This window comes from Esox lucius, chromosome 8 (assembly GCF_011004845.1).
Source record: "Esox lucius isolate fEsoLuc1 chromosome 8, fEsoLuc1.pri, whole genome shotgun sequence".
NCBI classification, from domain to species: domain Eukaryota; kingdom Metazoa; phylum Chordata; class Actinopteri; order Esociformes; family Esocidae; genus Esox; species Esox lucius.
The window spans coordinates 2,570,603-2,591,586 of NC_047576.1; the positions used below are offsets into that span (position 1 = coordinate 2,570,603).

General features: G+C 46.6%; 1 protein-coding gene across 23 annotated transcripts in view; it reads left to right on the forward strand.

The window, feature by feature from the left end:
• ptprsa (protein tyrosine phosphatase receptor type Sa) overlaps positions 1-20,984 on the forward strand; it is a 237,838-nt gene that overhangs the window by 193,932 nt on the left and 22,922 nt on the right. For 12 of the 23 annotated variants that reach the window (XM_034293796.1, XM_029121676.2, XM_029121677.2 and 9 more), the window contains 5 exons: positions 2,454-2,501; positions 6,347-6,444; positions 9,153-9,276; positions 14,245-14,420; positions 18,347-18,472. In XM_034293796.1, the coding sequence (XP_034149687.1) occupies positions 2,454-2,501; positions 6,347-6,444; positions 9,153-9,276; positions 14,245-14,420; positions 18,347-18,472 (572 nt within the window). The remainder of the gene's footprint in view (positions 1-2,453; positions 2,502-6,346; positions 6,445-9,152; positions 9,277-14,244; positions 14,421-18,346; positions 18,473-20,984) is intronic. The other 11 variants (XM_029121688.2, XM_029121689.2, XM_029121691.2 and 8 more) reach the window with 3 other exon arrangements.

Genomic DNA, 20,984 nt, shown 5'->3' on the forward strand with positions numbered 1-20,984 from the left:
CATTTTAGCCCAATTAAGCGGGGCAGCGAACATTTGCAAAAATCCCCATTAGCTAATAGTGCCCATAGTTCCAAGAAGCACACTCCACTGCATTATGAGGGCCCTCCAGACCAACCCCGCGGAGCAGATTTCATCCCTGCACAGTGACTCTGATCATGGAAATATGTTTATGATTATATTTTACATGCTGTGTGTGTGTATGTGTGTGTGTGTGTGTGTGTGTGTATGTGTGTGCGTGTGTGTGTGAGCTTGCAGAGGGTCTCATGGCATCCAATGAACCCACCATGGTTGAACTGGCCCCATCCCATTAGTATCTTTAGGCTGGTGCTCTGGGTCTGTGGACAGTCAAGCCTGCTTAATGGAGCACAGCCAAATAAATATCTGCAGTCCCAAGCTCACTCCCACCCACCCCACAATTCCTCCCTCCCACCCACCCCACACTCCCTCCCTCCCACCCACCCCACACTCCCTCCCACCCACCACACACTCCCACCCACCCCACACTCCCTCCAACCCACCCACCCCACACTCCCTCCAAACCCTGGCCTCACATTCCCTCCAACCCCACACTCCCTCCCACCCACCGCACACTCCCTCCAACCCACCGACCCCACACTCCCTCCAAACCCTGGCCTCACATTCCCTCCAACCCCACATTCCCTCCAACCCCACACTCCCTCCCACCCACCGCACACTCCCTCCAACCCACCGACCCCACACTCCCTCCAAACCCTGGCCTCACATTCCCTCCAACCCCACACTCCCTCCAACCCACCGACCCCACACTCCCTCCAAACCCTGGCCTCACATTCCCTCCAACCCCACACGACCCTCACACTCCCCCCCCACACCCCATCCGGTCTCGTAACCAAGCCCCCTGATAGAAGGACGACTTCCACTCTTATGCCTTCAGAATAAATATATGCTCTGATTGTTAATATATCCAAACACTCACACAAACAGACACATACACACACACACATACTGACACACACATCCATACACACAGACACACACAGTTCCCCCCCAGGTGGGATGAATAACCATCCCCTTCTACATTTAATTAGTTATTGTCACATTGAAATGAGTGCGTGGCCATCCTTCATCCCTCTCCTCTATGGACCCGTCTTCTGGTTCCCAGAAACGCTTCTTATCCTTCTTTCATTGCACCCAGACTCGCTTCGTGTCAGCTGTTAATTGAGTCAGAGGAGCCTGACTGGACAGTTTCTGGGATGAAACAGAAGGATGAATCTTAGGAGTTAGCCCTTCGGGTAGACCCACCCACCGACTCAAGTTGGGTAAAGGGTTTTTCAAGGTTGTACTTTGAGGACTTCCAGTGAGATGACTTACCGCGTTTTGTCCGTCACCTAGTGCACCTCCGGGCTCCTCTGCTCCTCCCCTCTTTTACACAAAAGCAGCGCTGATTTACATTTCGTTGTTGTCTGAAAAAAAACACACAAAAAACACGCAGTTTTGCTGCTTTTATGTTCATCGGTGTCCATTTAACTCAAGCTGCTCTCCTTTCCATTGCAGAAGAACAGGCAGCTGCCGTACTGAGCTTCTTTGACCTTTCCTCGTGCCTTGACCAAGCAGACGTGTGTCAGGGCCGTGGCTGCAGATGGCCCCCTTTCAGCCAGTGCAGAAACACTTCTGAGGGTGTGACTTTGCTTCCATGGATCTTTACGGATTGTCTCAACAGACTGCAAACTGTCACAACATGCCTCCCTGTGCACCAGCTTGTCAAACCAGACTATACAAATGTCTGAGAAATATGCAGATGCTTTTCCTACACCTTTCATTAGCATTGCCTCTCAAAGACTTGTTAACAAAAGGGCCTTTTGGCATTCATTTTCCAAAGGAAACACAAAGTGTTTCTGCGTCTTCCAATCTTTCCTTCTTTCGTCTTTCGTTTGTGATGTCAACCTTGTTACCTCTGATTATCTAAGAGAAATGAAATACGTGTCTGACTCCCCCTCCCGGTTATGCCCGCTGAGGCCGGGGGGGTGGGCTTGATGGACGACTGGAATGATGAAGGCCGGTGGCAAACGAACAGCTTGCGTTGCCACCGCGGAACTGATTGTGATTTGCCAGTGGGGGGGTGGAGGGTCAGCATGTGACACTGAGGTATGCGGCCTACTTCTTCCTGCCGACCACCTGACACACCGGATTCACGTCCAGCAGTCAGGACCCCCACCTTAGAAGGACCTCGGTAATTTCGGACCGGGGGGGGCCACCGAATAGCCTGTGCAATAGGAGAAATAACAGTGTGAAGGAATAACATTGGAGAAAAACTCGTGAATAAGTAATGAAGTACGATACTTCGCCTCTGTACATGTTTCTTTGCCGTTTATCATTTTGTCAGTTTTTAGGACCTTTAAGTTACATTTACATTTCAGTTTTTTTTTTTTTAAACAAGTTTTTTCTTTCTTTTTTATGTTTGCTATTCTTCACAGATTCTGGTCTAAGCAGTCCTCTAAGTGAAGCAGATTTTGACTATGAAAGTTAGTGCCTATGCATTTAGCGCTTGTGTTTGTCCTCACACAATGTTTAAATTTTCTTGCATTTACAATGTTTGTTTTCCACACATTACAGTTTCTGCACTAATTTCTTTTTTTGATATTGTAACCTGGCTGTTTGAACTTTGGTTGTATTTTCAGTTGCGATATTCACAAAGAGCTGTTTGGCTGTGCATTAATCCACTCTACGTAACCTCTGCAATCACTTCTTCTGATTTAGATAGATGGGGTTTATACAGGAGTTTTGTCTTCTCTGCTCTCACTCCCTTACACCCCCCCCCGCCCCCCCATCACAGCTCCCATTCCAATCTGAACCGACTGGGTCTTTCTGCAGTCTACCAGATAACAAGCAGAATTAATTCAAGACCCTGGTAAACAATGGTTTGCATTTGACCGCCTCCCTCTCGCAGAAAAAAAAAGCGTTCCGAAAAAGACAAAAAAAGGCACGCTTTTCCCCCCTCTTTTCCCCCCTCTTTTCCCCCCTCCCACCCAGAGAGACGTTGTGATTGTTTTAATATGTAATACAGAGTGGTTGAGGCTATCAAAAGGAACCATTACATCTCAGATCGGAGACTGGAAATATGTAATTATTAATTCCATTTGACACAAGTTGTGTTTGTCTGTTCCCGTTGATCTCAGTCAGTGATTGCTGGGGGAAAACTGAGGAACCTCCATGTTGGAGGGAAAAACTCCGGGAGATGGCCACTGGTGTGGGGACTTAACAACAACAACTTGTCCTTGAGAGACTTTGCATCTGATTGGCTCGTTCCAAAGCCCCACTTTAGAAATAGAATATGCTCTACGAAAACACACGCACACATGCAGTGTAAGCTACGGATGTTTCTATACCCGGATGTGGATAAAAAAACAAACCCGGTGTGTTTGGCTCGTTTCTCTTTGGCCCTAAAACAATGCTTACTGTTCCATACACAGGAGGGGAGAGAAAAGCACACTGTGCTGGGTACGTACTAATGCCATGCAGTAAAAAATTAGTGAGGAGAAACTGTTCTTTCCTGAAATGGCAGCCTATTCCCTACATAGTGTCCAGGTTTTGACCCAAGGTCCCAGGGCCCCGGTTTTGACCCAAGGGCCCCGGTGAAAAATAGTGCCCTCCATAGTATATAGCAGTGTTTCCCAATCCTGGTCCTCAGGACCAAAAGGGTTTTGCCCTAGCACTCACACACCTGATTCAAAAGAAAGACATGATGATAGGTTGATTACATCAATCAAGTGTGTAAGTGGTAGGGCAACATTTGAATCAGGTGTGTGAGTGTTTGGGCAGGACCAGGATTGGGAAACACTTGTATATAGTGTATAATTGCAGACGCACTCTGTCTCTGCGATGATTTCATACAGGGAATTTCTGTCGAGTCACAACAAAAGCAGACTGCAAGGAACTGCTATAATAATAACAGATTACAATGATAACAGTCTACCATACGAACAGACTACGATCATAACAGTCTGCCATCATAACAGATTACCACGGAAACAGACTGCCAGGCAAGCAGACCTACCCTGCAAACAGATTACAATGCATCCAAATTCAGTCAAAATTGTGCCAGAGATATGGTCTGGCTTAACGAGATGTCTCTCAGCATGTGTGCCAAAAGTCATCACTCTCAGACAAACAGATCAAAAGATATAAACATGACCGTTGATGGTTCAGTAACCTAAAAAGATTGTGATGAAGCCCTGCATTAACACTGCTCGTTTGGTCATTCGCTAAAAGGGTGGTGTGCCTCAACCTCCATTAGGTTCATTTTCTCCTACAAAATATTAGTACAATCTCTGTTAATCTCTCTAGTCATTTTTGCCCTAACATTGTCCCCCTCATCTTTTTTAACTGCCATCACTAATTGGGAGTTACTCTGGAGAGTGTCTAGTGTCCACTCCCCCGGGCAGAAACAAAACATTTGTGATCCCCTCGACATTCGAGAGGACGCTCGGCGGTGAGGGAACAGGACAAATCGGGGATGCTTAATCTGATTTTGCTGATTTTGCACACCCAATTAAACCCCTGACAACTTTCTTTCTTTCCCAAAGGACGGTGTCAGTATTCAGCCGACTTTTGACCTCCATCAGCAAAAGGCAACAAAGTGGGCTTAAGCCCGCTCTAAAAATATGACTCGCGCTGAGTAGTGTGACGGGTTTGTGTCCTGGGACACACCAACAATGTGACTTCATAGTATTCCATTACAGGTCAGCATTATGCTCCTAAATGGATTAACTCCAGTGCACATACACTGCTCTGCCTGATAGTGTTACAGCAACCGTCTCGGTGCATTTGGCGCCTGGCTACAGAGAAAACGTCAGTAAATCTTGTTCCCGAGTAGCCTGGTTCACTAGCGGGGTGGCCTAGTGGCCAATGAGTGTAAACCTGAAGGTCCTGGGTTAAAATCCCTGAACTGCCATAGTGAAAAATCTTGTATTTCTCTCCCTGAGCAAGAACATTAACCCGAATTGCAAATATTCCAGAAGGCATCTTTAAAACGGCCAAGCTGTTTTGGGCGGTGACATTTTGGGCGGTGACAGGACTGGGGAGGGGTGTCCACTGTAATGGCTGTTTGTGTTGGAAGGCCAGAAACACACAACATTAAAGGGCTTCTGTGACTGATCGTAGCGTCATGCTTGCTTGGCCTTGGCAGACCGGAGTGGAGCCCTTCAATGTGTCACCCACCACCACACACACACACGCACACACACAAACATGCACACACACACACTCACACAGCCAGACACACAAACACACACCCACCCACCCACCAACTACCCGTCATCCATCTCATCCCGTCTACATCCCAGGCCAGGGCTCGTCAACTGCCCCCTGACCTTTTCCGCTGGAGTCACTAACCCTGTCCAGTGGGTTGGCAGAACTCCGTTCAGGAAACACTGCAGCAAAGATTTTAGTAGATTTCCTGTAAGTGTTGTTGATAAGGATGCTAGGATTTATGAACGTCGGATGAACGTCAGATGACTTCAATTGACTGGGACCTTGTTCTTAAAGACAAATCGGAAATGAGACTAAGCTGTTTTTATGTGTGAAATGACACTTTACAATAAGGCGGTGTTATTTCAGATTTGACTTAACTACCATATTAAATATTCGCACTGAATATTTTTCAGGCAATAATATGCTGTTGCTAATAGCAGTTCCTTGTCACAGTGACTTGGTTGAGGGAAAGCAATTTTTTTCCCTTACATAAAACCTTTTTGTTTTTGTGCACTGAGGAGCGAGGGACAATTTATGTCAACATTGCAATGTATTTGTTCAAAATGCTATACCCGAGAGGTGGGGAGAAAAAGCCTGTCGCCCTGTCTCTGTTGCCAAGCTATTAAACGCAGCGTCCCTCTGTAGACGGCCGAGTCATAATTGGTTGGGGGGTTCTTTCTCACCATAGCAATCACCCATTGGTCGTCCTTCATGTGTGGCCGCACCTCCTGCGTCCACTAAAGGGAATAGTAGTGAGTGAGTAGTAAGTGAGTAGTGAGTGAGCAGAATGAGAATGGCCGGGTCTCTGCGGTTTTCCCCCACATCGCCTGTCGAGTCCACGGAGGTTGTGTGTTTCAAATCCAGAATGTTCCCCACTATCCACCCCTCCCTTTGTCACTAAAGGCTTTCTCACAAACTCTGAACCTCTGTCTTCACTGCAGCTAGTGGGACCGCATTACCCACAACCCCTTGTTTCCCACAACACTCACTCCTGTCATTATCTAACTTTGGATTCTATCCTGTGAATTCCAATGCCAGGACAACCACATTGACGTGTCTTCTATGCATCCCTCTTTCCCTCCCCTTCCCCGACTCCATTTGTCTGTTCGACAAACAGGTATGATGAATCATCCGCCCATTCCCATCGCGGAGCTTCCTGAACACACAGATCTCCTCAAAGCCAATGACAACCTGAAGCTTTCCCAAGAGTACGAGGTGAGTGAGCTGGGGGCAGCATACAGACAGTTCCCAGTTTCTGCAGAATATTTGGCTTAAACATAGTCTCTGCTCCGCACCAGGTTAAATGGGTGCAATTTGGACAAGGTGGCCTTGTCTAATCACGCTCTGGCAACTCAATGTGGTAGATCGGGCGCTTGCAAACTTATTTGTGGCTGTTGGCTGGGGAACTTGCTCTCCTCCGCTATGTGTGTGTGTGCCTACATTAACTTCTTTGGGCGGTGTAATAAGAAGCAGAACCACATGGCAACATATTTCACCACTGGGGACAAATGACTTGATCTTCAGCTCTCCCGAAATTAGATGTGTATTAGATGTGTTCGTTTTTTGCTGAAGGAACCGGTAGGTTTGATTCAAACCAACTCTGCAACAGTACATGTGCACAGAGGTAGAGGCCACTGAACAACCCTATGCCTCCCATGTAGGCTTTACTGTACACACCTCCCCTCTGAAGGTTAAGATTCGGGAGGGGAGACTTACCCAAAATCTCTACATGGGGTGACCATATAGCTGCAGAATGGGATTTCTGAGGGACATGGCATCCTAGGGAGTTTCTCCTGTTGTCCAGTGGCTAACAACTGAGCAAGGCACAGTAACGGCATGCAATGAATTCTAAGCATTGTGAAATGTAATCGAAGTTCCACAACGTCTTCTTTGAAAGGGCCCAATAAAATGTGAGACCAATATACACTACACTTCAAACCACCCAGCCTCTGCAGTCCTAATGCAATTTCATAATCACTCCAAAAATCACTGAGCACTTATTCCAGCCAGTCTCACACCAGTCAACAAATGGTCTGTCAAACACCCTTAAGTCTCTAAGCTGCAGCATAGTGGATGTACACGCACACATACACACACTCACACACACCCACACAATCACACACACACACACACACACTCCCTAGAGCTGTCAGGGACTTAGAGTGCAGCCAGGGATGTTATAAATGAATCCTCTGCTGATTACCAATCAGGATCGCTGAATCAGCCCTGGTTTTGCATACAGCAATATCGTCTCCCTGTCGCCCCTAAATCACACGTGCCATTCCACCCGATTGTGTCGGAGCCGCACCAGGGGTAGTTGTGGGTACCGTAGTCCTGGCAGAGGGAACTACAACTGTGAGCCTAGCTGCATGGAGGCGGATGGCGGCTGAAGCCTGTGGCCTTACAGGACATCTGCTTGTCTGTTCTGTGTGAATATGGGTCGGGCTGTGGGCCTGGTTGAATTCCCATCACCGTGGCAATGGGTTATTGAGTCGTCGGAGAGGGTATGCGGAAAGAGATTCCCTGCCAGCGTTGACACTTCGGGAACACTCCGGTACAATGCAAAGTTCTTAATTACTTGGCTCGAGAAGGAACGTTACTTACAGCACACTCCCCTCTCTCCCCCAGCCGCCTCGTTCGCCGTCTCCCCTGTGCTCCCCCAGAAAAAAAAATGAATGACCAAATTAAATGGAGAAGTGTAATTTAAATTTTGTTATTTTCTTGATGAATGGCTGCTCTCATCTGGGCGCCTTGGCTTGCCAAGACCGCACTGTTCAGGGCTCTGAGTGATTGGTTTTCCGACCGGGGTGGGATGGCGGAGGAGAGGAGGAGAGACCGAAGGAGTGGAAGGAGCTGCAGCTCGGTGAGCGATCACGATTGCGGTGCTTGAAACTGTGAGGAGTCCAACAGAGTACCGGAGGAGACGCGGGCAAAAACAGGGGAGGGAGGAGACTTGTTCCCAGGTTTAGCATCGTCATTACCAACACGCCCCCTGCCCAGAACACCCCACCCCCTGTTGACGGGGGCTGTCACTCGTCCCCTTGGCAACAACTTATTGTCAGGCCAGGGGCAGAAGTTGACACACACCTACAAGACAGCGGTTCCACGTGTACAGGAATCCCAGTCAGCCTCAGGGGAGATGAGACAAAGGAAAAGAGAGAGAAATGACAGGAGGAGAGAGACCGACAGGAACAAGGCCGGCAGCGACTCCCTCTTTGCAGGGCTGGCTGGCCGTTATTTCACTGTAATGATTGCGGGTAAACCGTTACATGAAGCTCCTATTTGGACTTTATTTAGCCCCAATCTCTTTCTCCGGCACCCGGCCCTAACCGAAAACATCCTTCAGACCAGCGCCGAATCATAATGGAACACTAAATTACCCTGACAAGGGAATAGAATATTTATCCGGAATACTCACACGGGCGCAGGCAGCATTTGTCTTGCCAGTGGCGTCTAGTCCCAGGAACCTGCTTCACTCCTATCTCTCTCTCTGTCTGTGTCTGTCTGTCTCTATCTCTGTCGGTGTCTGTCTGTCTCTATCTCTGTCTGTGTCTGTCTCTCTCTCTCTCTGTCTGTCTGTCTCTATCTCTGTCTGTGTCTGTCTGTCTGTCTCTCTCTCTGTCTGTCTCTATCTCTGTCTGTTTCCGTCTGTCTCTATCTCTCTCTCTCTGTGTCTGTCTGTCTCTATCTCTCTCTGTCTTTTTCTGTCTGTCTCTCTCAGGGAAGAGCCGCCAACCTTTATCAGTATTTGTATTGCCGTAATTCACAGTCCACGTGAATGATCTTGATGAAGCACACTGATTCACTGGCGTTCATATTTCAAGTGGGCACCAAGGAGCTGCTGATGAATATGTTACTCCCCCTGTTCTTTCTCTCTGCCTCACTTCCTGTCTAATTGTGTGTGTGTTCTATCACTCCGCTAGTCCATCGATCCCGGCCAACAGTTCACCTGGGAGCACTCCAACCTGGAAGTGAACAAGCCCAAGAACCGCTACGCTAACGTGATCGCCTATGACCACTCTCGTGTCATCCTCACACCCATCGAAGGTAAGACCAGAAACGTTTTACTGCACTACCCAGTAGCAACGTCAGAGCTTCATTCCGGTCAACACCAGGTTTTCCTAACTCGTCTGGGGGCGCCAAAGTTTTATGAATGGTTGCACAACATTTTTTTTTAAATATATTGTTATAGTGATCTATAAAAATGCATTACAGTCGATTGCATAGGTATTCAAACACCTTGGACTTCTTCCCATTTGGTTGCTTTGTGATGTGGTATTGAAATTGTTTGAAGTTAAACTATCAATAGGGCTCTTCTTTCAAGTACTGTGTTTCAAGCACAGATTCAACCACAAAGGCCTACAAAAACATTCTGAAGGAGGGCACTGATTGGTAGATATCATTCGGCATAGCAATTCAGATATTAAGTATCTGGTCATGGTCACGTTGCTATTTAAAGAAACGTTTCGGTGTATCACTGTGTAACTGGCTCCTTATGTTCAAACATGGTGGCTGCATCAACGCTTGACAAAGAGAATTTTTCAGACAGACGTAAGCACAGGCTAAATCCAAGAGAGAACCTGCCTCAGTCTGCTTTATTCCAGACACTAATTCACATTTCGGCAGGACAATAACTAATCTAGTTGCTTACAAAGAACACAGAGAATGTTCCTGCCTTTGGTTATGACTTGGCAGGACTCGCTTTCTAGCCATGATTACCTAAACAACGTCAGAGCTTGAAGAATTATGGAGTTGTGTAAATATTTAACATTGCCAGGGCACAAAGCTTTTAGACTAAGAGATAAAGGGCCGATTTCACAGGCACATATTAAGCCTAGTCTAGGACTAATAAAAAAACATGGCTTTCAGCTGCTCAACAGTTCAGGGGCTCCTTTGTCTTATTTTTAATTTCATAATGCGCCAAATGTTTTCGGTGGTTGACAGGTCTGGACTGCAGGCAGGCCAGTTCAGCACCCAGACTCTTTTACTACGGAGCCATGCTGTTGTAATACGTGCAGAATGTAGTTTGGCGTTGTCTTGCTGAAATAAGCAAGGCCTTCCTTGGAAAAGACATCATCTGGATAGCAGCGTATGTTGCTCCAAAACCTGTGTCTGCTGTTACAGCGCCATCTCTTAAGATCTGTGTTCCACATGAATGCAGATGCATACTGCCCACACGTTAATGTGTGAATGTCTAAGTCAATACATTTTTGAGGCTGCTAGCATGGATGTGGATGGGCGCTGCTAGCATGGATGTGGATGGGCGCTGCTAGCATGGATGTGGATGGGCGCTGCTAGCATGGATGTGGATGGGCGCTGCTGGCGTGGATGTGGATGGGCGCTGCTGGCGTGGATGTGGATGGGCGCTGCTGGCGTGGACCTGAGCGAGACCCTTGATCCCAGCTTTTTGCACATTTTCTCTTGAACCCAACCAAAACAATTTCACCCTCTTGTTTATGTTGTGTTTGTGTATGAAGAATAGAACTTCTGTATTAAGATTACTAAAGCAGCGTACATCTACTGTGTTCTAAGTCTAAATTCATCCTCACTAAGATATGTTTCAAGAATCACAAAGAAAATATTGTGCTTTTTAATAAATGTGAATAAATAATAATAAATGAATGTGTTAAATAGCGTCATAGGCCTATATAATCAAGTGGACAAATTCCTATTTTATTCAGAATAACTACTAAAAGGTCCGGCAAGCAGAATTAAATGTATTGATTTGGGTGTTGGATGTACGGATTAATTCCTAGTTGCGTCAGGATAACTACGAAAAGGTCCGGCAAGCAGAACTAAATGTATTGACTTGGGCGTTGGATAACTGACACATTACCCACATGCCATTGCGTCACAAAACGACATAACTCTATGAGATCGTATAGGCTGATAACAAACCAGATGGTCCCTCTCCACTTTAGTCCGGAGGACATGGTGTCCATAATTCCCAAAAATAATTTCAAATTTTTATTTGTCAGACCATAGGACAGTTTTCCACTTCACCTCCATCTTAAATGAGCTCGGGCCCAGAGAAGGCACCAGTGTTTCTGGATCTTGTTTATGTTTGGTTTCTTCTTTGGATGGTATAGTTTTAACTTGCATTAGTGGATGCAGTGATTAGTGTTCACAGAAAATGGTTTTTGGAAGTGTTCCTGAGCCCATGCAGTGACATCCACCATAGAAAAAGCAAGCATATATTTTTCAAGAAACAATAAGATTTTTCAATGTCAACATTTGATATGTTGTCTTTGTACTATTTTCTATTAAATATTGCATTTAAATGATTTGCACATGTTTGCATTCTATTTTTATGTCCATTTTTCACAGTGTCACAACCTTTTTGGAAACGGGGTTGTAACAATCCACCATAAATCTGCAATTTTTAAGCTATAGAAGCCATAAAACAAAGAGGAATAACCGACTGGTTGAGTTAAAAATATAAGACTTGGGGTCAAAAATATAAGACTTGGTTTGTGAATAATTTCATATGATGTGTGAATATTTCTTATCAAATTATCTCATCACCTTCTGTACAAGAGTAAATCTATTATACATTTTGTGTAGTGGGTGGTGATGCAGGAAATTAACTTCAAAACCAAATTGCAAAGTCCCTAAAATTAAACAGAATCATGATCGTGGTCAAGGGTGGTATAATGGCCCCTGGTTGAAACTGGCCTGCTGTCCAAGACTTAAGACAGACTTGCTTCCGAATGGCATTGTGTCTTTAGCTGAATCATTCTTTTTAAATGACTAATGCTACGCAATCCTGCCTTTTTTTGTTGAGAAACACCTAATCCATTAGGATTTGAGTTTGACAGTTCAGATCAGCTCATCGTTCAACTGTTAATGTCTTCTGAGATTTACCAGTCAACTCTTCACCTTCACCCCTGACAAGCATCTCGTTCAGCCTCTCTCAACCTTTTTTTCTGTTGTTTTTCGACGACTCCAATCCAACTTGATTTTTACAGTTCGCAATAGGCCTAATTTGAGAGTGCGACATCACGCATAACAAAACCGTCCCAGGCGAAGCGTCCATAAATACATAAATTAATCAAGGCTGAAATTTTCATTTTACAGTGCAGTGATTTTGCCATTAGTCGCAGCAATAGAGGAGTTCATGCACGCAACCAGTCTCTGCTCACTTAGCTATGACTAACCCCAAAGCGCCACAATCGCATGGTGCAACGTGGCATCCTTTATAATAACGTCGCCCACCCACCCACCACCCAACTCGTTTGTAGCTGCGCGGTGCCGTGGCTCGCCACTCTGAAATCAGCCCATCGGATAGGGTTTCATTGTTTGTCGCTTGAGTGATGAAATGGCGCTGAGACAGCCTGGGCACGTTTGACTCATACGTTCTCAGTCCACGGGAGACATGTGACACCACTGCACTCAAGCAGGTGAAGGTAAAGAACAAGAGCCAGTACAGTCGGTGGACTAATTGATGTTGGGTACAGTTTGCCTGGCCGAGGATGTATAAGGGCTACATAAGAGAGCGCAGCGAAATACCAACGGCCGTCCCAGAGGTTCCAGGCATTATGCAGTCATCATACAGGCATCATACAGGCATCATAACCTCTTGACGTGGAAGAGGCTCCTGAACGGTTTGTTGTTCTGTATCTGGTGTCAAAGGCTTTGTGCGTTCAGCTGACCGGGCCTAGAAACCATTGACACTGTGGCGTTGTTTGACTGACAGGTGGGATGAGCTACATCTGACTGTCACAAACACACGCACGTGCGCGTACCCAAAGATGGACCTATTACTAACGCGCACAGCCACGCCCACAGAGGGGCTTATTCTGACACAAACACTGTCGGCAGTTTCCCGCAGGAGGGCTACTTCAGCTGAGATTGAGGTGTGGCCAGTGTGCCTGACAGGAGGGCTACTTCAGCTGAGATTGAGGTGGGGCCAGTGTGCCTGACAGGAGGGCTACTTCAGCTGAGATTGAGGTGGGGCCAGTGTGCCTGACAGGAGGGCTACTTCAGCTGAGATTGAGGTGTGGCCAGTGTGCCTGACAGGAGGGCTACTTCAGCTGAGATTGAGGTGGGGCCAGTGTGCCTGACAGGAGGGCTACTTCAGCTGAGATTGAGGTGGGGCCAGTGTGCCTGACAGGAGGGCTACTTCAGCTGAGATTGAGGTGTGGCCAGTGTGCCTGACAGGAGGGCTACTTCAGCTGAGATTGAGGTGGGGCCAGTGTGCCTGACAGGAGGGCTACTTCAGCTGAGATTGAGGTGTGGCCAGTGTGCCTGACAGGAGGGCTACTTCAGCTGAGATTGAGGTGGGGCCAGTGTGCCTGACAGGAGGGCTACTTCAGCTGAGATTGAGGTGGGGCCAGTGTGCCTGACAGGAGGGCTACTTCAGCTGAGATTGAGGTGTGGCCAGTGTGCCTGACAGGAGGGCTACTTCAGCTGAGATTGAGGTGTGGCCAGTGTGCCTGACAGGAGGGCTACTTCAGCTGAGATTGAGGTGTGGCCAGTGTGCCTGACAGGAGGGCTACTTCAGCTGAGATTGAGGTGGGGCCAGTGTGCCTGACAGGAGGGCTACTTCAGCTGAGATTGAGGTGTGGCCAGTGTGCCTGTCAGGAGGGCTACTTCAGCTGAGATTGAGGTGTGGCCAGTGTGCCTGACAGGAGGGCTACTTCAGCTGAGATTGAGTGTGGCCAGTGTGCCTGACAGGCTGTTGCCACGGAGGCAGAAGAGCGATGGTGGAGAGATGGCTGCTCTCGGCTCTGAGCACTGATTTACTCCTTAGGCCTCGGGCTCCTCCATCTTACCCCGCATGCCGGCATCGACACTAAATCACAGCCACAACATGCCCAGGCGGAGGGGGAAGGAAAGGAAAGCAGGGAGGGGGAGGTGGGAGGGAGGCGCAGGGGACACACAGTGACTAAATAACACTGCATGAACAGGCAAATTCACTCTTAAATTATAAGAAAGTGCCACTCTTCCTGTTAACAAACCACCCCCCCAGAGATTCTTCCTTTCAGCTAAATTACCATTGTCTCTACGTTTCAGGTATCACAGGCAGTGATTACATCAACGCCAACTACATAGACGGCTACAGGAAGCAGAATGCCTACATTGCCACGCAGGGACCACTGCCCGAGACGTTCGGGGACTTCTGGCGGATGGTGTGGGAGCAGAGAGCAGCCACGGTGGTCATGATGACCCGGCTGGAGGAGAAATCCCGGGTAAAGAAATATTCAATTTCATCTGGTGTTCCTCCTGGATTGATGTTGGATCCGCTTGTTTTCTGACATTTATATAAAAATTAAGAGACCACTGCACCTTTTTCTTTCCTTTCCAAAAAAGTAGAAAAGGAAGGTTTTGAGTGAGGAACAGAAGGGTTAATATTAAGAGGCCACTGCAAATTGAACGCTTCTGTTCCTCACTCAAAGCTTTCCTTTTAAAACATTTTGGAAAGGAAAGAGAAACGTGCAGTGGCCTCTTAATTTTTTCCGGAGCTGTATATTTATATATATTCTCCACAGTTTTACTCCCCTTTCTCCCCTATTTCCCATCTGAGGTATTTGGCAGTGCATGATGTAAACCTTGCCCGATGAAATATCCCCCAAACCCAAGTCACACTCAGAAATACAGTAAAATCCTGACCTTAATCCTTTTGATAGTCATATTTGGATTTGTTCATAATCAATTAAATACGAACAGCAGTGACCAAATGCTTTTTTTCAGACAATGCAGACAATACAAAACTAAATGGAAGGTTTCCCTGGTTCAAAATGTGGACTGCATGTGTGTTTGGGTGTAGGCGAATGTGTGTTATTGTGTGATGTGAGAGGGTGCATGTGATTTGTTGTGTGTGTGTGTTAGAGAGACATTGTGTTTCCGCGGAGAGTGATTGTGATTGAGGATGTGCTAGTTTGCATGCACTATGCAGTAAGTTCAACATTCTGAAGGCCTGAGGGTCTCTAGTTAGTTAAACATTCTGAAGGCCTGAGGGTCTCTAGTTAGTTCAACATTCTGATGACCTGAGGGTCTCTAGTTAGTTCAACATTCTGAAGGCCTGAGGGTGTCTAGTTAGTTCAACATTCTGAAGGCCTGAGGGTGTCTAGTTAGTTCAACATTCTGAAGGCCTGAGGGTCTCTAGTTAGTTCAACATTCTGAAGGCCTGAGGGTCTCTAGTTAGTTCAACATTCTGATGGCCTGAGGGTCTCTAGTTAGTTCAACATTCTGAAGGCCTGAGGGTGTCTAGTTAGTTCAACATTCTGATGGCCTGAGGGTCTCTAGTTAGTTCAACATTCTGATGGCCTGAGGGTCTCTAGTTAGTTCAACATTCTGAAGGCCTGAGGGTGTCTAGTTAGTTCAACATTCTGATGGCCTGAGGGTCTCTAGTTAGTTCAACATTCTGATGGCCTGAGGGTGTCTATGTTTACTGATGTGCAACACCCCATGGCATTCCCGGTCACGCGTCATTGAGCGGTGCGGTCACACCTCTAACTTGGGCTACGGCAGGTCCTTAGAGCTCTGATGCAGGCCCACACTGGCAGTGCATTTATGTCTCTAAGGGAAGAGGGACAGGGACTCCTTTTTTAGCATGGGGTGTTATTTTCCACCTATATTCGAGCACAAATCTCTTGAGTCATTGTGAATCACTCCACTGCAACGCAAAGGCCCCAGCTACTAACATTAACCACCCCAAACCTATTTCTTTTTTTATTTGCCTCAGATGTCTAACCACGTCCTCTGTTATCTTCTCGGTCCCTGCCCTCTCGGTCCATATACCTATATTTCGGTCGGTTTTTGTGTGCTCCAGTCCGGTCTAATACGGTCAGGCCTGGCAGGCAGCTATAGTTGAATGAGATGGCAAGGAGAACTTTGGAGCAACATGTCTCCTGCCCCGGCTGTCACATCGCATCAGGGGAGGCCGGCGCATCTCGCTCCATATCCCATGAATCTTCATTAGGTTGGATAGGGTTGGTGACTGAGTGGTGGGTTCGAGGAGGGGGGGGCGCCGGTTTGGGGTGGTCGTCTCAACCGTTGGTGATTGATCGGCGGTTGTGGATAGGGGTGGAAGATTGGTTGGAGGGGTGGGGGGGGGGGGTTGATGATTGAAGCTGAAGCCTTTGGGGAAGCCTTTCTTTTCGCCTCCTCCGTTCTCCCTGGTTATTTACGTGACGTGTGGATGATGTGAAATGGAGAGAGAGCGGGGCGACAGCGTTGAGTTTCTGTGAGCCTGCAAGCTGTTTTCTTTATTATGACAGCTGGTTAAGAAACGTGCTACAACATGTAATAGGGGCCTGGGAATGTTTTCGGAATGTTTTCGGACCCTTTCATTTTCTCCACATTCAGTTTTGTTATTGACTCATTTAAACCTCAATAAAAACTAATGTTTCCATCAATCTACAGACAATACCCAATAATGACAAAGCCATAACATGTTTTCAGAAATTTGTGCCAATTTATTGAAAATGTTAAACTGTAATATCTCATATACGTATATGTTTAGACCCTTTGTCCTGACACTCAGAGCTATGTCGAGGCTTTGCACAGTGGGCTCTGTCTTTGTAAAATGGATGAGGTTCGGAGACATATTGACTCATTGTAGTCTGGCCACCCGGCCGAACCTAGTGACCTGGCCAGACGAACTGTCACATTTCTTGGAAATAACAGGTGTGGAAACAAACGCGGTAACCCAAAACAATAGTTGTGTTCTATTTTTGCAAAAGACAGATTGAGGCCAGAAAACTCTCAAAACGCGTCTAGCGTACAAAACCAAGAATACAGAGCCTGTCACTGCGCTGGTAGCAAACAGTGACACTGTGACAATGAACGACGAACACCGGACAAACAAAGACAGGAGAAATACATTTAGTGATCAGGAGACAATGAGCCGCAGCTCTGCATAACAGGAGGAGTGCGTTGGTTGGATGACATCTAGGATTGCGGTGGCGCCAGGATGCAGGAGAGGGTGGAGAAGGTAGGGGGCGGTTGTTCCAAGAGCCTTGGTCAGGGAGGTGAAGAGGAACCTAATGGACACTTCAGAAGAGCTTAAGAGGTTCCATCCAGTGGTAGGAGAACCTGCCAGAAGGACAACAATCTCTGGGAAACTGTCTTCCCTTGAAAAGGAGTTGGAAACTCATCCATTGTAAAACAAACTCTTAGGACGGGCCAGTCCCAGTGGCATCACGGCACATTCTGCTGTTATTTATGTTTAAACTGCTTTTGAACACACACACTGAATGGCATTCAGAATGAACTTAAGCTAAACGTTTTAATGCCTAAAAGGCAATTGAAATGTCTGATAAATAAACGTCATTGTTAATTGTGATTGGGTTTTTTAACATTTCTTTTTTGTTTAAGTATCAGTGTGGTAATACAGGCCTCAGCTATGAAAGAAAATCGTCTCAGTTGATTTCTCTGTATAAAAGGGTTAAGAAATAAATAAAATCTTCAGGCACTGGGAGACTGGTCAGGACTGAGGGAAGGATGAACATAATACCACGGGTCCTTGAAGAAAACCTGATCCACGGGACCTCAGACTGGGATGGAGATTTATTTTTCAGCATGACAATGACCTGAAGCACATAGCCAAGAAAATGCTGGAGTGGCTTCAGGACAAGTCTGCGAACGTCCTTAAGTGGCCAACCCAAAGCCCAGACTTGAACCCCATTGAACATCTGTGGGGAGACTTGAAGATTGCAGTTCACTGACACTCCCCATCTAATCTGGCAGAGCTTAAGTGGATCTGCAAGGAAGAAGGGAAAAAGTGCCCAAATCCAGGTGTGCAAATCCGGTTGAGACCCAAAGCTGTGATCGCTGCCAAAGGCACTTCTTCAAAGTACTGATTAAATGGTCTGAATATGTATGTACACAAGATATTGCAGTTTGTTATTTTCAATAAATTGTCATACATTAAAAAAAGAGATTTTTTTTGCTTCGTCATCATGCACAATGTGTGTAGATCGACATCCAAACACTGAAATCTAAGAAATTTTAAATAAAGTCTGTAAAGCAAATGTGTGGAAGGCAAAGTCGGTCTGAACACTGTTCAACATCAATGCGTGTGCACGTGTGCAGTGCCATTGTGTGCATGCACGTGAATTGATGAATAAAATAATGTCTGTATGTGTAACCCGGTTGTGTCTTCTGTGGGCAGATCAAGTGTGACCAGTACTGGCCCAGTCGAGGCACCGAGACCTATGGCATGACCCAGGTGACGCTCCTGGACACCATTGAGCTGGCCACCTTCTGCGTTCGCACCTTCTCACTGCACAAGGTACGAGTGAGTATCCGACTTCGCCTCAGCTGCACTGTGTAGTGACATTCGTACTGTGTTGGCCAGGCTAGGCATTAATTCCCCTTTCAGTTAATTTAAAATTCAATGTAATCCAGTAAAATTTCCTAATTGAACAGCTTTCGTGAGAACAGGATTTGGAATTTAAGTATACAGTACCATTGAATAGAGTTTACCCCAACCTGAGCTCTAATTTACACTGCGGTCTGCACACAGGCTAAATCTTTCATAATCACTTCATGGCAATCTACTGTATGACGGTCCATTCCAACTATCTACTGTATGACGGTCCATTCCAACTATCTTCTGTATGATGGTCATTCCAACTATCTACTGTATGACGGTTCATTCCAACTATCTACTGTATTGTGGTCATTCCAACTATCTACTGTATGACGGTCCATTCCAACTATCTACTGTATTGTGGTCATTCCAACTATCTACTGTATTGTGGTCATTCCAACTATCTACTGTATGACGGTCCATTCCAACTATCTTCTTTACTCTCCTTGGTAGAATACTGCCCATATCGCTTTGTCTCCTTAGTTGAATAATCTCTGTGTCTCCTTGGTGGAATACTCTCTGTCTCCTTGGTGGAATACTCTCTGTCTCCATGGTGGAATACTCTCTGTCTCCTTGGTGGAATACTCTCTGTGTCTCCTTGGTGGAATACTCTCTGTGTCTCCTTAGTTTAATACTCTCTGTGTCTCCTTAGTTGAATACTCTCTGTGTCTCCTTGGTAGAATACTCTCTGTGTCTCCTTGGTGGAATACTCTCTGTGTCTCCTTAGTTGAATACTCTCTGTGTCTCCTTAGTTGAATACTCTCTGTGTCTCCTTGGTGGAATACTCTCTGTGTCTCCTTGGTGGTATACTCTCTGTGTCTCCTTGGTGGTATACTCTCTGTGTCTCCTTGGTGGAATACTCTCTGTGTCTCCTTGGTGGAATACTCTCTGTGTCTCCTTGGTAGAATACTCTCTGTGTCTCCTTAGTTGAATACTCTCTGTGTCTCCTTGGTGGAATACTCTCTGTGTCTCCTTGGTAGAATACTCTCTGTGTCTCCTTGGTGGAATACTCTCTGTGTCTCCTTGGTAGAATACTCTCTGTGTCTCCTTGGTGGAATACTCTCTGTGTCTCCTTGGTAGAATACTCTCTGTGTCTCCTTAGTTGAATACTCTCTGTGTCTCCTTGGTGGAATACTCTCTGTGTCTCCTTGGTGGTATACTCTCTGTGTCTCCTTGGTGGTATACTCTCTGTGTCTCCTTGGTGGAATACTCTCTGTGTCTCCTTGGTGGAATACTCTCTGTGTCTCCTTGGTAGAATACTCTCTGTGTCTCCTTGGTGGAATACTCTCTGTGTCTCCTTGGTAGAATACTCTCTGTGTCTCCTTGGTGGAATACTCTCTGTGTCTCCTTGGTAGAATACTCTCTGTGTCTCCTTAGTTGAATACTCTCTGTGTCTCCTTGGTGGAATACTCTCTGTGTCTCCTTGGTGGTATACTCTCTGTGTCTCCTTGGTGGTATACTCTCTGTGTCTCCTTGGTGGAATACTCTCTGTGTCTCCTTGGTGGAATACTCTCTGTGTCTCCTTGGTAGAATACTCTCTGTGTCTCCTTGGTGGAATACTCTCTGTGTCTCCTTGGTGGAATACTCCCTGTGTCTCCTTGGTAGAATACTCTCTGTGTCTCCTTGGTGGAATACTCTCTGTGTCTCCTTGGTGGAATACTCCCTGTGTCTCCTTGGTAGAATACTCTCTGTGTCTCCTTGGTGGAATACTCTCTGTGTCTCCTTGGTGGAATACTCCCTGTGTCTCCTTGGTAGAATACTCCCTGTGTCTCCTTGGTGGAATACTCTCTGTCTCCTTGGTGGAATACTCCCTGTGTCTCCTTGGTGGAATACTCTCTGTCTCCTTGGTGGAATACTCTCTGTGTCTCCTTGGTAGAATACTCTCTGTGTCTCCTTGGTGGAATACTCTCTGTGTCTCCTTGGTGGAATACTCCCTGTGTCTCCTTGGTAGAATACTCTCTGTGTCTCCTTGGTGGAATACTCTCTGTGTCTCCTTGGTGGAATACTCCCTGTGTCTCCTTGGTAGAATACTCTCTGTGTCTCCTTGGTGGAATACTCCCTGTGTCTCCTTGGTGGAATACTCTCTGTCTCCTTGGTGGAATACTCTCTGTCTCCTTGGTGGAATACTCTCTGTGTCTCCTTGGTGGAATACTCCCTGTGTCTCCTTGGTGGAATACTCTCTGTCTCCTTGGTGGAATACTCCCTGTCTCCCGACGTTTCAGCACAGGCTTTGTTTGTATGTTCTGTGAGGCCGTCTGAAGACAAGCCTGTGTAGAACCAATATGAGGAGAAGGAGAACTGAGCCTTAATATGCCAGCGGTGTGCTGTCTTGCCGGGTGGGCCCTAGGGAGGGCAAGCTCTTCAGGAGCCTCCCTTCCTGTCTCTCTGCCTCCTCGTATTGCACCGGCTCCCCCAGTTGAACTCACAAACAACACAA